This window comes from Protomyctophum parallelum (assembly GCF_964188405.1).
Source record: "Protomyctophum parallelum genome assembly, chromosome: 1".
In the NCBI taxonomy this organism is placed as follows: Eukaryota; Metazoa; Chordata; class Actinopteri; order Myctophiformes; family Myctophidae; genus Protomyctophum; species Protomyctophum parallelum.
This window is the reverse complement of record NC_139697.1, coordinates 57,707,983-57,726,143: the sequence shown is the minus strand read 5'-3', so window position 1 is coordinate 57,726,143 and position 18,161 is coordinate 57,707,983. Positions and strand designations below refer to the sequence as shown.

Here is an 18,161-nt window from a genome sequence, read left to right as displayed (position 1 = left end):
GTCAGTGGCTCGATCAGGGGTAGAGTGACCAGATGGGTTCCCAGTTCGAACCGGGGCTCCTCCGGAGTCAGCGTCGAAGTAGTGTCCTTGAGCAAGACTCTGAACCCCTAATTGCTACCGATGTGCAGGTTGGTGCCTTGCATGGTTTCCTCCGGCATCGGTGTATGAATGTGTGTGTGAATGGGTGAATGTAATGCACAATCTCCGTAAAGCGCCTTGGATAAAGGCGCTATCTAAATGCACCATTTACCATTTTAGATCCCCCCCCCCCCTACCTCTCTAGACCTCCAGAGAACCATCAGAAAGGCCAAGCAGGAGTGCAAGGTCAAACTGGAAGACCAGTTCAACAGCTGTGACACAAGAAGCATATGCTATACAGTCAATAACGGACTTCAGAGGGAGAACCAGATGTGCAAAGAACCCGTCTGCATCCCTCCCTGGTGAGCTGAACACCGTTTCCAGCCATCTCAAGGCCAAGCAGCCAGTGTCGGCACCAACCGAGGAGGCCAGCCCACTAATCACCTCTTTAGTTTACATATGCAGAGCCTTCAACCAAACGGGTGATCACCCGTAAGGTGGAGGGCCTCGGTGGCATCCCAGACCGCATGCTAAAAGCATGTGCAGACCAGCTGGCAGCTAGGAGCGTTTATGAATATTCCCAAAACATTGTGCCGATCCTGAAATCATCTGGGGACATATCGGCCTCATCTCCATTTTCAGTAAATGCTTTGAGAGGTTGGTGAGAGATTTCACCTCTTCCACAATACCTGCCTTGCTGGACCCATGGCTCTTCACACCACTTTCTCCCACGTGGATTAGGGGAACAACAGATGTGTACGAATGCTATTCGTGGACTAAAGCTCAGCCTTCAAATTCAGTCGTTTCTGCCAAGCTCATCACAAAGGTCAGAGATCTAGGCCTGCACCTGACTATGTGCAACTGGATACTGGTCTTCCCGACGAGCCACCAATGGTGAGTCAGACCGTAAACACAGGAGGGTCCAGTACTCCCTGTACTCTCAACTGTGTGGCCATGCACAGCTCCAACGTCATCACCAAGTATGCTGAGGACACGACAGTTGTCTGTCTGCCTATACATACTGTACACACTGTGTACAGGGATGGGGTCAGATCACTTGGTGTACTGTCAACTCAAGATGGTATTTCAGCTTAAGTTAAGCAAAGTCAAGTGCAAACTTTGCTTCTTTAACCGTGTGTGGGAGTGGTATTCTTTTTTTGGTTTGCGAGTGTGAGACCCATGGATAGTAGTAAGCCTTATTACTTTGGTAATGGGTAAATGCCCCATGGCCTGAACCACCTACGGTATGCCAGCTGTACTGTAGGTGCAAATTGGTCCCACGGGAAACACTCTGTAGGAAACTCTCTGTGTGTGTGTGTGTGTGTGTGTGTGTGTGTGTGTGTGTGTGTGTGTGTGTGTGTGTGCGTGCGTGCGTGCGTGCGTGGGTGTGAGAGAGAGAGAGAGAGAGAGAGAGAGAGAGAGAGAGATGGGTGGGCAGAAAAACAAGCCCAAAAGCCAAAACAACAACACATTCATTACCCTGCATGTGTTGGCCTTTACCAGATGCTTATGGCCACCACATAAGGCTACGGTAATTATGACCGCAACTCTGGTCAACTGCCCTGCAGAACCACACAGCATTAAAAAGTGTTTGGTGTTTGCTGCATCATTGCTAGCATTGCACTACCATCCCCGTTTGGCAGTCCAACAACAAAAGCGATATAAAACATTTTATAATCATCAAAACGAGTGTTCATGGTTCATACGGCGATGGCATTTCTCTATTATAGCTTGTAGCTTCTCACGCGTCTACCAGCTACAGAAAACAGACAATGTTGAACATTATAGATGGCGACACGCATTCCATAATTGATGGGGAAAAACCACACACTCATATACTGTATATAGGCTAATAGTGACATAACACACATGAAGACCAATTCACACAGACGAGCAGGTATACATGTGCACATATGCACGCACGCACACTGACACAAGCCTCTTCTCTGCAGGTGAAAACTCCAGGGAATAATGATTTGCATTCACCTGGCCTATTTTCTGTCATAAACAGTTTGGCAGACAGGGTTGTGGGAAGAGACAGCATGAAGCGTCCTGCTACAATGCTACTACAGTATGTGGTGAGGGAGATAACATTAGGCTTTGTATCAAGGACATCTACAGTACATCTGCTGTAAGGAGTTTGCAGCCACTCCATTGTCCAGCAATGTGTGTCCCTGGGTCCACCCGAGTACGGAAAAATAGCGCCACAGTAACTGTCATTTCTCAACCGTTTCGGGGACGCTGGGCGGCTCGCCTTGGCCGCATTCCTGGGGGTCTGGATGTTCCGGGGACCCCTACACGGAGTTGCACCACTCAGTTCACACAGGGTGATTTTTTCCTCTTTGGGCACCAAAGCAAGACACAAAACAGACCTGGCTTGTTAACTAACTGTAAAATTGTAATTGTAACTGTAAAATGAATGCGCTATTCTGGACCAATTGAACACTGCTCTCTATTTTCGAAACGTTTTTACGCTTGTGCTCTCCCACACATGCACACGCACACACAAATACAATTACAGTTACAATCATGTTTGATTACTGTCATTTGAATTTGTCATCTGAATTTGTTGACCTTGCTTCGGCAATAAGTACTGGTCTATTTGAACGCAGATAATTGAGCTCCGAATTGAAATTAACCAAGGACGGACTCATTTTAATGAATAACATTTTATTTTATCCAATCTGTACGGTAGAGAACGTTAATAAAATATACTGTAACTAGCACATCTGCTGTGACTGAAGGTACTCTTTTATTGAAAGATGTAGAGTCTTGATTGTTGTCATTGTGAGTTTCTGCCTCTTACTCAGACCTGCGAAATGACGGATATTTGTGATTTTCTTTGTTCTCCGGATTGCAACACAGCAAGTTTGGGAATGAACGGTTGAATGCTGTCTGAGTCATGCCAGAGACAAATTCTGTGTGACGACATTGACGCCCATAAATATTTACGCGCAAGTCGCACACAGTGCACTACGCATGCACGCACGCACGCACGCACGCACATAGTCTGGGGAAGCAGAACAAAGGCATTTTCTTGTTACGTCCCCACCATAAGTACAAAATGTAACAATAAAGGAACCTTGAACTGTAGTTGCTTTGGAATGTACACTTACATGTGTTAGTACAGACTACATTTACACGGTTATGAAGAGCCCTTTTCTTTGAGTCCTGTGAGTCAACACAGCAGAACCATTCTTTGTGCGATACACTAAGTGTATCGCACAAAGAAACACAGCCGAACAGAAGATACCAACACAACATACTTGTACTTTAGACAGGAAACATTCACGTCAAAGTAGATGAACCATTTATTGCAAAAAAAAGGAATACCGTTAAACTTGGCATGCCCTCTATTTATTATCTTTTGTTTGTTATAATGTGCACATTTTATGCCACACCATTTCACATTCATATAAGTGACAAAATAAATCTCTAATCTTTGGAAAAGTGAGAACCCCAAAAATGTCCACATCTTTTTATCCTGAATCCAGAATCGGAATTCTTCATTCTGCCACTTATCTGCAGGCTATGAAGTTGCGGCATGCAAGAAATTTGACGTGACGAGGTTGGTGCTTTCAGAAAATAGACAGAGAAGCAATTTAACTATTTTGGCATTTAGCAGAATCTCTTATGCGGAGCGACTTACAAAGTGCAAGATCAGAGTAAATGTCATGAACACTAGTCAACAAATGACTGAGTAAGTGGCCAAGTACTGTAAATAGAATACAAAATAACTATAATACCAGATCTTTCAAGTCAAAATCTCAAGGCACACCTGTATATGACAGTGAGCTTCTATATCTGCTATTGTTTCTACATAACATGCTGTCCCTCACAAGTATAATAATATGAATACGGTACATAAATATACGCACAAACACACACAGACTACTCACCAATGAAGTTGAGGTAGCCCTCCCCGCCTAGAGTGTGTGTGATAAGTCGGATCATCTTGTGAAGTTGCAGACCTCGGTCAATGACAGGAGTCATAGGGATGAGAGAACTCATGTTGGTGTACATCTCTTTGTCCATGAGCCAGAAGGCCAAAGACTTGTCCCCCACCAGAGCCTACACACATGAATGGACAATATAGCATTTGGACAAACCACTGGAAAGACAACTGTGCACATAACGCCTGCAGAAAGGACATTTATAGTGTGTGAGAGACATGTTTGGGTAGGAACCAACCTGGTCGTGACTCTCTGAGTAACAGATGGAGGCCTCGCCAATTCCCCTGTTGGTCAACGTGAACAGAATATTCCCCATGTCCCACTCCTCATCTCGCTTCTCTTTTAGGATCTACAGAAAAGAGAGAAAAACAACGAGGGAGAGAGAGAGAGATTATAACATAACAGCAGAACTAGCATGTCTCATCAGCAGTATAGCCTGCCTGGCCACCAGTGTCTCTACTGCGAGTCCCTCACACATCCGGTGAGTGAGTGAGTGAGTGAGTGAGTGAGTGAGTGAGTGTGCACGCGCGCATGCGTGCGTGCGTGTTGAGTGCACATTAAGTAATGTAAGTTGGAGTTAAGTGGTGAATATGTGATGACAACAGGTCAGCATTACTTCCCAAGTCACTTAAGTAATTGGATTTTAGCACACATACAATATAGCACAACAATGTCATTCTCATGGCCTTGTTGTGTATTAAATGCTACACTTGATCGCAGCGAGTATGTGGCATTTGTACATTGTAACAGAGTTAAATTAACGCTCAGGACTTTACAGTGCAAACTATGGATATGCAACACTTAAAGGTGTCAAACAGCCTCTGTTGAGCTTGGGAGGAGCAGGAATTGCTCACACTCACGGCAAGGTGGAACTTTGTGTCAAAGGGAGTAGGGGCAGAGGAATTTCAAAGAGTAGTGGAAAAGCCATGATAGCTGGGTAAACTCCAACTGATGTGATTTCACGCTCACCTACAGTTCACAAAAGCTATATATCTTATCAAAGGTACTCAAACAAAACAAGATCTAAGAGGAGGGTTGAAACAGAAGTGTTCCTCTGACTGCCATCTTTACTAGCATAGCTGATCCGCTAAGATATATCATAATCTCAACATGTCTTTGTTCTTCCCTGACAATGTTATCCTGCTATAGACCTTAATAATGTGTGGACACAAAGTCAAGCGAAAGCTGGCTTTAAACGATTGTTCACAGACTGGGAAAATGAAATTGGTGACTGCATGCGCAATGGCATTTTGCTGTTGGAATATACACAATGGGAAAGCAGTATTTTAAACGCCTGGCCTTAATCGCTCGCATTTGTACGGCATAATGCCTTACAGTAGTGACAAGACACACAATTGTTTAGCAGAAGTATAATTGACTTTGACTTATTACCTTTTTCGAAATAACACAGCGGTAGCCCTGTTTCCCTGGAAACACCAAAGTATCAAGAAAATAATCCTGGAGCACAAACCCTACCACCCCCAGATTATTATGCAATGGGAAATCATTGGCTGGTAAAGAGGACAATTACTTTCTAATAGTCTGTTAAACTGTCTTGTATAATGTATTATGGCAGTCAATTGGGAAAATGGATGTGAAAAACCAAATGTGTTTTCAGAAATGTGAAGTAAAGTTGAGAGCAGCATACGGTAATTTTACCTCTGCCTTGAAATCTTAAGAAATCAGAACCTACAGAATACTTGAACACTCCACCCAACATACTGTGGGCACCGGCCCGGTGCGACCATGGATTTCTATAGCACCTTTATCCAAAGCAATTTATAATGTGCAGTACATTCACGCATCCGCACACATGAATGCTTCCACCTTTCAGTTACCAAATGGCCACCCTGGACTCCGGAGTCACAGCCGACTTAACTTGAACTTGCACAGAGAGACTGCACAGAACAACTCTGACGTGTTGATGAACTTGCAGAGGCTACGTGTCGTTTCTGTGGCTCAAGTAACAGCAATTCCTAGTCTTTCATGTTCATCTTTCATGTTTCATGCTGCCTCTGATTGCATGCAACTCACTAGAGAGTTTAAACTGGTTATGAAGGATCTTGAGGCAAAAATCAATAAGGAGCTGTCTATGCTTTTCTGGGCCAAAATATATTTAGGCTTAGCATCTGATTCCCTACTAGCTGTTGGCATGTGTGCGCACTGCTTGGTCCGCATAAGCGAGATTCTATCTCGCTTATGCGGTACTTCTATAAGTGTGTTTGTGTGTGTATCTGACTGGAATGGGAATTGCACTACACACCATCCTTCCGAACGCCACCAAATTTGCCAATCCAGTTCTTTGTGTAAAAAACAACTATGCATTTTTCTTGTATTGCTTTTTGCGAACGCAGTGATTGCGAACGCAGTGATTGCGAACGCAATGAGCACTAACTATGAGACCCTGCAGATCATGTCTGTCTGTCTGTGTGTCTGTGTGTGTCTGTCCCGCTGTGACACCACCCGCCCGCCACCAGAGGGCGCAGCTGTATCACACAAAACACACACACACACGCACACACACACACACACACACACACACACACACACACACACACACACACAACTTAACTTAAAAAAACTTAACTTAAAAAAGAAACTTAACTTAAAATGAAAAAGAAAAAACTTAACTTAAAAATAAAATCTTAAAAAAACACAAAAAAGAGAACTTTAAAAAGAAAACCTTAAAAAAGTATGTAATTCATTCTAATTGTTGTTATTGCCATTTACGAGCTGCGTTCGCTTCCCGCGTTTGCGCGTCTTACTTGTTAGTATACTTGAGTATTCAATGTTGTGTAGCCTACCTTAAAAGAGGAAAACGATTAGAGGAGCCATTTTAATGTATACGAGGGTTCTGTTGGCTGGTTTAACAGGAGGCAAATGGATGATGCCTCTCACAGACACACGCATGCAGGCGCACACATTCCTGTATTACTATACTCGTGAGGACCATCTATTGACATCCATTGCACAACACACTGTATGGGGATGGGAATCGACAACCAGAATTGTTAAAGGTATATTCAGTGATTTCACTAAAAAAACCTTAGGTTTCGTTTTTGGCTGTGGGACCCAGCCTTTCGTCCAATCAGGATAGAGAGTCAAAAACGAAACCTAAGGTTTTTTGACCCCCAGGGGTTAACTGGGGACAGGGAGGAACTCCTTATATGGCCAGCACACTCTATAGTAGGGAGGATTAACACAACAAAACAAAAAAATAAGTGATATTTGAATTAAGTGAAATCACTGAATATACCTTTAAGAGAATGGGAATGTCAACATTGTATGCCTCCAATCAATTATCAATTCCTTTTATAAATCCAGCTTTTTTTTCCCCCCATGTTTTTTGCTCATTGCTCATGTGTCTATGCAGCAGAAAAGGAAAAGAGCATTGAAATTTGTTTTAAATTCTCTATGTTGTGTTAGCATATAATAAAAGAGTTGAAAACTTGTGTGGGCCTACTCTACTACTTTCAATAAAGGAATCGATAAATAATCAGACCGATAAGCAGGATCGCTAATGGCACTGTTATCAATAAATTGTATCAATTCCATCCCTACAGTCTCTCATCATTACTTTGCACACCTACTCTTATCCTTAAACCTAGCCGTAATTGTACCTTGCACCCTAGAATACCCCTGGAAAAGTAAGAGTCATCACGTTCCACATGAGAGTACATTACCCTCTTCTTACAAATACAACACACACACACACACACACACACACACACACACACACACACACACACACACCCATTGGCATCAAATATAATGCCTGCTTGTCCTTGGCGTGTCTGATAAAGGCAGGTTGAAAAGGCTGGGCTAAATCAATGCTAAGGCAGTAAAAAGAGACTGTAACATCACAGCACCGCCGGCCTCGTATATGCAAAGAGCCATCAAACGGCAGCGGCTGCTCCGATCTGACAGGAAATGAGACGGGTGGGGACCACATCAACACACAAGGGGGGCCGTCAACACTTACAGCATGTTGTCACTGTCGCTCAGAAACCTTGTATCTCCATCTTGTTATGTCCCCCGCCCGTAAATGACATGCCCTACCTTACCAAAAAATAGCCAATCAACAAGCCCACAATGACTCCAAGGTGTTATTTAAAATGTAAAAAATATAATATATGAATATAATAAAATGTTGTTGTTTTTGTTCATGTTTGTGTCTTTTTTTCCCCCTTTATGTAATAATATTGAACCAATAAAAAGTACTTACAAAGTGCTTTGTGACTAAATCATAACTACATTTGATCCTTTGGAACACAGGTCATTTTTCCCCCATTTCCTGAAATGTAACCACTCGACAATACAAGTTTTCTGCCCCGATGGTGGTGAAATATAAGAGCTTATAAATACAAGGTCGCACACTCAAAGCTAAATCATCAACAGCTGCTTGTTGGAAATCTAAAATATATATTCTTTTAAAGATTAGACCCAGCAGGGGGCAGAAGAAGCCCAGAGAAGACGGAGAGAGAGAGGAACAACAAAGGATGGACGGGAGGAGATCAGAGAAGAACCTGTACCTGTCTCAATAACACAGTGTCCCTCAGCTAAAAGAAAAAAACAAGAACATCCTCAACCCCAACCGACCGCACCAGCCATATGTTCCCGACATTCAGCTCTAATGACCAGAGGCTGCACACATACCATAGGAAGTGCCTGGAACAGCTGGCCCCATCATTTCTCTTCCTACCTGCCCCTCCCCGACCGACCCCCCCCCATGGCAATCTCACGAGCCTCTGTTTTATTCAGTGATTTAACCCATTCTGACCGGGCACCCATTTTGGTGTTGGCATCATGTCATGCTTTAGCTATTTAAAAATAGCAGATCTACAAGCTCATATCGCGCCACCGAGTGGCGCGATACGAGCTTGTAGGTCTGCTATTTTTTGAAAAATCGAAGAACGACTGACATTTTTTAGAATCTGATCTCAGGTCAGAATGGGTTCATCAGACCAGTGTGTGTCCGGCGGAAACCTCGTATGAATCTGATCTCAGGTCAGAATCGGTTAAAAAGCAACGTATTTTATTTAACGTCAAAGTCCTCCACGGGAGAGGGGAGGTTAGGAGCTGTGTCAATGGATCACCAGCCTAATTGTCCCTCTGGAGACGGACGGGGGCCAATGGCGAGACAGGAGAAAAGCGAGGCAGAGATGCAATACACAACACACGTGTTCTACTTCACTAGAGTCAATACTTATCCCATTCTGGTGTTGGCATCATGTTATGCTTTAGCTATTGAAAAATAGCAGATCTACAAGCTCATATCGCGCCACCGAGTGGCGCGATACGAGCTTGTAGGTCTGCTATTTTTGAAAGAAATCGAAGAACGACTGACATTTTTAGAATCTGATCTCAGGTCAGAATGGGTTAATCAGACCAGTGTGTGTCCCAGTGGAAACCTCGTATGAATCTGATCTCAGGTCAGAATGGGTTAATAATGAATTTGTGTAAATACCGCAAATATATACTAGACCTACTTATATATACTAGACCTACTTGGGCACCATGCAAGTCGGGAACGATGCAATTTTGGAACGCTTTCCCCATATGATCCAGTTATGCAATACCCATTGTCAGAGTACGCGTTACACCCATCTTTCTGTCCATGTGATACCCATATATGGAGATCCCTGGTGTCATGTATGCCCATATATGGCTGGCACACACACACACACACACACACACACGCGTGCACACGCACACACACGGCCCGGGAATATAATATGCTGGGCATATAGGTCGGATCGGTGGTTCTGGACGATCTGCCGATCTGATTGACTTCACGCTGGCCACACACTCCCTTGGGTTAATAGTGGATCTGTGAGCTTGTGATATCAGTAGGCTATCTGAACGATGTCAAAGCACAACATCATCAGTGACACCAGCAAGGTTTCTATACAGCAGGAGTGCCCACACTTTGTTTTTTTACTTGAGAACTACTTTCAAAATGACCAGCTCAACAAGATCTACCCACCGAAAAATTTATATTATACCATTGCTGAAAATAGTTTAAATGTGTACCTTGAGGGGGCTTTGGAATAGCAGAGCTGGCGTTGCATATATAAGACAAATGCACTTTGGATGCGAAATAGAGCAGGAGAAATGGAATAGGTAGGGTTTTTTTGTATTTCATTTTTAATGCTATACAAACGCTACAGCTACACTCTTGAAAACAAAATATTGCATTGTTGGGTTTTGAGCTGACAGGCCCTTTTTGATGTCAATCAATCAAGTCACCTTAATTCAAGTGGCAGATGCCATTTTTTTCCCCTTCCTTTTCTAAAATTAAATATTCTTTCAAATAGAAAGGAGAGGTCGCACAGCTCGTAGTCACGATGCCAAAAATACTTTTTTATTGGGTTACCAACGTTTCGACAAACAAATTGCCGTCTTCAGGGAAAAGGAGGGAGAAGCCACCCTGAAGAAGGACATTTGTTCGTCGAAACGTTGGTAACCCAATAAAAAGTATTTTTGGATCGTGACTATACGAGCTGTGCGACCTCTCCATTCTATTTGAAAGTTTGTCTCCTGTGGTCAGCAGCACCTCCTTACTTTTGGTGTGCCTACCTTTTTGTTTGCTTAAATATTCCTTACCAATAAAAAGATTTGTAAAAAAAATATATATATATTCTTTAGGCACACGTCATGTGATCTACCTGCACAGCCTTTGTGATCTACTGGTTAAAACGCGATCCAACTGTTGGGCATCCCCTGATATACAGTAACTGTCAGAATAAGGCCCCAGAATATGGCCCGTTACGTTTGTGACACCAACCATCCACCAATGTGTGTGTACAGTATATACATATATACACTCTCACACAAAATATGCAGCAGGCACTAATGAACAATTCCGCGTACGTCGCACACACGCATGTATGGTCTTACACACCCACACCCATATATATGGGAATATATATTCCAATATATAACCCTAATTGTCTATTTCTTCACTTATACTATATTATACATGCGGGGGACATTGTCCCTCACAAGTATAATAATATGGAAAATAAACACACAAACACGTGTGCCCAACATACACACACACACACACACACACACACACACACACACACACACACACAAACTCACACTCACTCACCTGAATCCACTTGTCAGGCACAGCCATGGCTAGACGGTAGTCAAAACCCATTCCTCCTTTTCTGATGGCCCGACACAATCCTGGCATACCAGAAACATCCTTAAAATGTGAAAGAGAGAGAGAGAGAGAGAGAGAGAGTGTGATGTTGTGATGTTATAAAAGCAAAGGATTAGGTTTGTGAGGATTCTGATACAAAGGTAAAAAGGGATCAAAGGAGGTAAAAGATGAGATGTTAGAAGCGGGATGAAAAAACATGACACAACGGCTGTGAGTGTTACGGAGATGAGATTATCCTCCTTCTGCTGGAGGCCAGGGGGGTGGGGGTGGGGGTGGGGGTGTGACACTGCAAAAGAATGTTGAAACTCTCCGAGTTAACACTCAGGATTAGTGTACGTGCTTTAAAAACATATACTGCACAAATATACTGTGTGTGTATACTGTATATATATATATATATATATCTTATTTAACCCATTCTGACCTGAGATCAGATTCATAACGAGGTTTCCACTGGACACACACTGGTCTGATGAACCCATTCTGACCCGAGATCAGATTCTAGAAATGTCAGTCGCTCTTCGATTTAAAAAAAATAGCAGACCCACAAGCTTGTATCGCGCCACTCGGTGGCGCGATATGAGCTTGTAGATCTGCTATTTTTCAATAGCTAAAGCACGACATGATGCCGACACCAAAATGGGTGCCCGGCCCAGAATGGGTTAAGACTCTGGAATTCGCTCATTCAGTAAAATGCTTAATTGCCTTTTCCCCGCCCTGTTGGTTCCATAAATCTATATTAATTAATTATCTTTAGAGCTTCACTCGTACTCTCACTCGCTCTGTTTTAGACCAAGGGTGAATCCAGCGGCCTAGGTGCTTAAATCCTTTGTTTGTTCATAGCTTGCAGTTGGATTAAGAAGTGCCTGGAAGAGTTTCCTGTATTATGTTATCTTCCTGAGGCAGAGTGGTGATTTCTTCCTTGCCTAACATACTGCATGTGGAGGTACTTCGCCATGGCGTGCACCAGTGTACCATCGCAGTAGCATTCTTGTCATTTGTAATGTCTCTTTTCGACTATGAAAGGAAATGCAGAACCTTCCAGATCTGAAACTTTCCATAAGTTCTGGGTTGCTTTTCTTTTTTTTACATTTACAAGTATATGCCATAAAAAAGGGGCAATAGCCAAACTACGTGCTCACATAACATGATGCATAGATGCATAGGTAGATCTGTTATTTTTTCCAATAACAGATCTACAAAATGAAAGAGAGATACAGAAATATATATTCTTTAACCCATTATATACGGGAACCCATTTTGGTATTAGCATTACGTTATGCTTTAGCTATTTAAAAATAGCAGATCTACAAGCTCATATCGCGCCACCGAGTGGCGCGATACGAGCTTGTAGGTCTGCTATTTTTTGAAAAATCGAAGAACAACTGACATTTTTTAGAATCTGATCTCAGGTCAGAATGGGTTAATCAGACCAGTGTGTGTCCAGTGGAAACCTCGTATGAATATGATCTCAGGTCAGAATGGGATAAAGTATTCCTTTCTGAGTTGTGGGTTCAACCTTAGGGTTAGAACCACATCCTGAGCAGGGCCCAAACTAGGTTCTCAGAACTTTATCTTAAAGTATATTATGACAACTAATCCAGGACTGTGAAATATGTATATGTTAACGGCACGGTTCGCTTGCTTCTTGTAGTCGAAAGGAGCCACAAATCAGCAGCACACACTTAATTCAGTGTCAACGAACGAGGACCGTGTGGAGTAGGTCAGCCTGTGTATAGAGCAAAAGAGCTCACTCGTGTTGTGTGCTTTTTTCATCACTGTAGTTGGCAGAGGTGACTTAACCCATTCTGACCTGAGATCAGATTCATACGAGGTTTCCACTGGACACACATTGGTCTGATTGACCCATTCTGACCTGAGATCAGATTCTAAAAATGTCAGTCGTTCTTCGATTTTTCAAAAATAGCAGACCTACAAGCTCGTATCGCGCCACTCGGTGGCGCGATATGAGCTTGTAGATCTGCTATTTTTCAATAGCTAAAGCATAACATGATGCTGACACCAAAATGGGTGCCCGGTCAGTTAAATAGACATCTCCATTCTCCAAAAATCATATAAACTCCTTTTATGTATTATCTGTGTGTTTCACTTTGATATGAATGTCCCAACCACGATAGTTGAATTATTTTATCGTGATGCATGGTGAATACTGAGGGAACAATATATCTCCACTCTTTATAAACCCAATCTCTTCAGGCAAGCACATTTTATTTGCATAGCAAATTTCACCAACAAGGTAATGTAATGCAATGTAAGGTAAGGTAAGTGTTTTACACAAAATATAAAAAGCAACAAGACACACATACAGTATAAAAGGACATTTGAATACAACTCGAGTTTAGAGCATATAGAAAATGAGAATAATCTAAAATAAAACAGATGCAAGATACCTTTTGAAATGTTTTGAAAATGTATGTTACGGCAGACTATATTTACTTAGCATTTATGTATAGGCTATCCAAGCAAAGTTTGCTTTGATAGCAACACAAAAAATATAAACCAATGAAATAAGAATTGTTGTTATTGATTTTTTTGAGTGCCCTCCATGGTAATAAAACAAGTAAGCGTTATGAAATAAAAACACGAAAGAAAATAGTACAATCACAGTCTTAATGTGGTTGTACTGTGTGCTGCTATACAGTGGAGCAGCTGGGGGTTCAGTGCCTTGCTCAAGGGCACTTCAACTGAGTCCTGTAAAGTCAGTCGAGCAGGGTACCAAAAAGGTAAGAGAGTCAGTAAGAGAGAATGAGTCAGCCAGAGAGGGAGTCACAGTACAGTTCTTAAAAAAGGTGAATTCCACTATTACAAAATGATTGTTGACATATGTTATCAAAGCCTTTCTCAGGCTCTTGTAAGCAGCTTTGGGGGCAGAGACAGCAAAACGATGACAAGTCTTTGGGGACATGTCTTCTCTTCAATTATCTGTTACCTGTGTTTGATTCATACCTCTCTTATACTCACTAATATTATGAGATCAGAGAGAGAGAGAGAGAGAGAGAGAGAGAGAGAGAGAGAGAGAGAGAGAGAGAGAGAGAGAGAGAGAGAGAGAACATGGCAGACAAAGAGCTAGACAAAGACAAGTAAGAAGGATAAGACAAAGAGTGACAGAAATAGCGAGGCAATGTGACAAGGATGAGGGAGAGCTGGAGAGCTGGAGAAATACAGAGCAGCTGGGGCGAGGAGACAGACACAGAGAGATAGAGACAGAGAGAAACATAGAGATAGATTAGAATGTTATAATATAGAATTTGATAGGAAGTGCCTGAATAAGTAGCCTTACAGGAAAATCAAAACAAGACTAAGGGACCAATTGGGACAGAATGGCGCACGTGTCCTTTATATCATTAGTGCCCCCGTTGTCTTAAAACCCATTCTGACCTGAGATCAGATTCTAAAAATGTCAGTCGTCGATTTTTCAAAAAATAGCAGACCTACAAGCTCATGATGCCAACACCAAAATGGGTGCCCGGTCAGAATGGGTTAACATCAAATGATCATGTGCCTATCACCACCGGTGGGTGTGTTGGTCCTAAAACAAGTTGTGGTTTGGTACAACAGAGCAACATGACATTTTGTGATTTGCGTTTAGCAACCACAAATGTCCAGGAATTGCAATCCTGCCGTTTTCAGCGGGATTGCAATTCCTTAGTATTTACGCAGCGCATAGGTGGGTTCACAATGAACATACACTCATCGCAATCAAAATCCACACACCTATCAGCCTTAGATCCTGAATATCAGGAGCTACCATATGAGCTGGAATGACACTTACTGTACCTTGAATTTCTCAGGGCTTGGGTTGTTAACAACTAACAATTATTAATTTATTTGTTTGCTATTGCAAAACAACAGAACCACACTTTAATTAGTTACAAATGCTCCCTGCCCGTTAAGATTAATCTTAATCCAGAAGAGTCCAAAAAGTCGACATAATCCAACAATCCAATCCACTTTATTCATAAAGCACATTTTTATACAACAAGGTTGAAACAAAGTGCTGTACACAAAGAAATACTAAAAAAAGCAACAACAACAACAACAGTACATAGACAGGGCACATAAGGACACAATAATGCAGTAAAGCTGTAGCCACTATACTAATGCAACTGGTAAAGCCTGCTGAAGCTGTTAGTGCCACGGCCAATGGATGGTTAAGGGCCAGACACAATTACCCATCTCTCTGTGCTCCTGATCACAGAGTAATGAGCTCCTGACGCCCTTCCATAAGGACTCATGTGAGGCCCGGCGTCAATCAATCCAACATGCACCGACACGCTCAGTCAACTGTGATTATATAGTAGGAACTAGGTTAGAAAAGACGTGCGCGGTGGAGCGCGACTCCTCTCCAGGGTATCCCTGATGTGATATTGATGACTTCATATTGATAACGTTAGTGTGGAACTGCACATTTGGGGGCGAGACTGAAAAGAATATTCACACACTAAACAGTAAATATTTACAATAATGTGAGATATATTCAGGGAATTGACTTCCTTGGCCTACTGGCACTAGTATGCGCAGGAAAATCTGATGCCGATTGGTCCAGTGGTTTACCTGATTAGCCACGAGAGAGACACGAGGCCAAAAATATGATCTTCTCCCTTGCCTTCGGCCTGGTGGAGATTACCCAGATAGATGATATCCTGCACATTAGCTCCTGCGTAGCAAGTCGTAGCAGTGAGACAATCCCTCAGCATGAAACTACAGTATGATGGTCACATCCATGGGTAGATTAGCTCCCCAGGCCGCGTGACGACGAGGAAGAGGCATTCGCACAGCATCGGCCACTGAAGATCTAGACAGAGTGGTTGCGTTATCCATGTGGCTGGAGCCACATTTCCGTATCATGCAGCGCTTCAGTATGACCAAGTACAGAGGCCAGAGGTTGGATCTATTACTGAGGTGTATAGCATTGAGCTTGTAGATTCCAGCTGCGTCTTTATCCCTTTCTTTGCTTAGTGTTTAGCCTTTAACTAGTTTTCTCTTAAAGGAGAATTCCGAAATGACCAGTTTTCTTACCTTTTGGCCAACTACACACCGCAAGATATTTGCTCCAATTATGCTGTCGGGGGGGCTTTTTTGGTGCTCGCCGACAAAACCCACAATCTGACACAAGATCAGTTTTTGATCACCGAAGCTTTGCTCGTTGTGTGAAAGGCTCTGCAAGAAGACCCGGCGGCGATAACAGCGTTTCTGAATATCTAGGTTTGATATTTGGCTCGATCGCCGACTGAACTGCACAGAAAAGCGGTGCTCACAGACAGAAAGTCTGTATGTATCGATATATGGATATTATTCCGTGGGTAAAATCCAGATGTCATACATATTGGTAGCTATATTAGCCTAATATTGCTGTTAAATATAGTCTAAAAAACCTATAGAATCTCAATATGTTGATAAAACAGTCGGAATGTATGCAGCAGCCAACTGACATTATAGAAACAATTTGACCATGTGCGCTGTGTGTGTGTGTGTGTGCGCGTGTGTGCACGTGCAAATACAGAGAGACGCAAATAGCGACAGCGAATTATTTAATGAAAATCTAGATTTAGCGTCCTGTCTCGCTCTAGCACACGTAGTCTATCACATACGTTTCGCCTTGTGTATTCCTGTGTGTGTGTGTGTGTGTGTGTGTGTGTGTGTGCACAGTGTGCGAGAGTCGAGAGAAAGAGAAAGAGAGAGAGTGAGAGAGAAGCGCCCTGTGTCGGTCTCGCGCATGAGCCTGCACGTACGTGTGACTTCAAAATGAATTGGAATAAAAACAAATGTGACCCATGTATCAGGTCTGACTGGATGGCATCTTGGTGAACTCTTGCAGTGTGTGATCATTGGGATGCCTTGCCTGCAATCAATCGTTTAGTGTGAAAACCACAAAGAGATGGAGATATGATGACAGATTTCAAAATGTGTGAAATACTGAACGATCTGATGACTCCCCGACGACTTGAAATGTGTTATTATGTTATTATAATGGTTATTTCAATTGTGTTGTTATTTTCATGTCATGATTATGAATTGAATACCCTGGACCTGGTGTCTGTGTGTCTGTGCGTGCGTGCATCTATGCGTGCGTGCGTGCGTGCGTGCGTGCGTGCGTGCGTGCGTGCGTGCGTGCGATCACCTCAGCGATGGTGATGCAGTCCGGGTAGAGGTCGTGGAGTGTATGGTTGGCTATCATCAGATAGACAATGGAGTCCTCGTCCACATTCGACCCAGGCCCAAAGTAATCACTGTACCCACCAGAGAATGTCATACCTGGACATATAGTGAGAGGGACAGAGACAAGAGTCCTCAATTAGTTTCCTGTACTCTCCTCCTCCTCCTCTCTCCCCCGGTACACTCGACAATGGCGACAAGAACTTCTGCAGGTGGCACACCTCAGAGCAGTGTGTGAAATCTACTGTGTACAGGGTGAAGAGAAGAGGGGCCAGCATACAGTAGCCCCCTGAGGAACATGTTGCAGATCACGGTGTCAGATGTACAGTCCCTCAGCCTGACACATTGTGGTCCGTCAGCGAGGTAGATCCAAGCTGTGAGTCAACATTTATCCCATTCTGACCTGAGATCAGATTCATACAAGGTTTCCACTGGACACACGCTGGTCTGACGAACCCATTCTGACCTGAGATCAGATTCTAAAAATGTCAGTCGCTCTTCGATTTTTCAAAAATAGCAGACCTACAAGCTCGTATCGCGCCACTCGGTGGCGCGATATGAGCTTGTAGATCTGCTATTTTTCAATAGCTAAAGCATAACATGATGCCAACACCAAAATGGGTGCCCGGTCAGAATGGGTTATACTATTTGTAGCAGTGTTGATTTCGTCGACTAAAACTATGACGGAAACTACCTTTTTTCACTGACGAAAACGCAATAAAAACTAAGCTACGGTGACTAAAACTAAGACTATACTGACAATTTCGTCAACACATAAA

At 42.9% G+C, this 18,161-nt stretch overlaps 1 protein-coding gene across 1 annotated transcript in view; it reads right to left on the bottom strand.

Annotated features, from left to right (window-relative positions):
- gbe1a (glucan (1,4-alpha-), branching enzyme 1a) overlaps nucleotides 1-18,161 on the bottom strand; it is a 194,692-nt gene that overhangs the window by 31,474 nt on the left and 145,057 nt on the right. The window contains exons 9-12 of the mRNA XM_083777724.1: nucleotides 17,348-17,481; nucleotides 11,149-11,247; nucleotides 4,270-4,380; nucleotides 3,978-4,149 (exon numbers count right to left, since the gene is read on the bottom strand). Of these exons, the coding sequence (XP_083633850.1) occupies nucleotides 3,978-4,149; nucleotides 4,270-4,380; nucleotides 11,149-11,247; nucleotides 17,348-17,481 (516 nt within the window). The remainder of the gene's footprint in view (nucleotides 1-3,977; nucleotides 4,150-4,269; nucleotides 4,381-11,148; nucleotides 11,248-17,347; nucleotides 17,482-18,161) is intronic.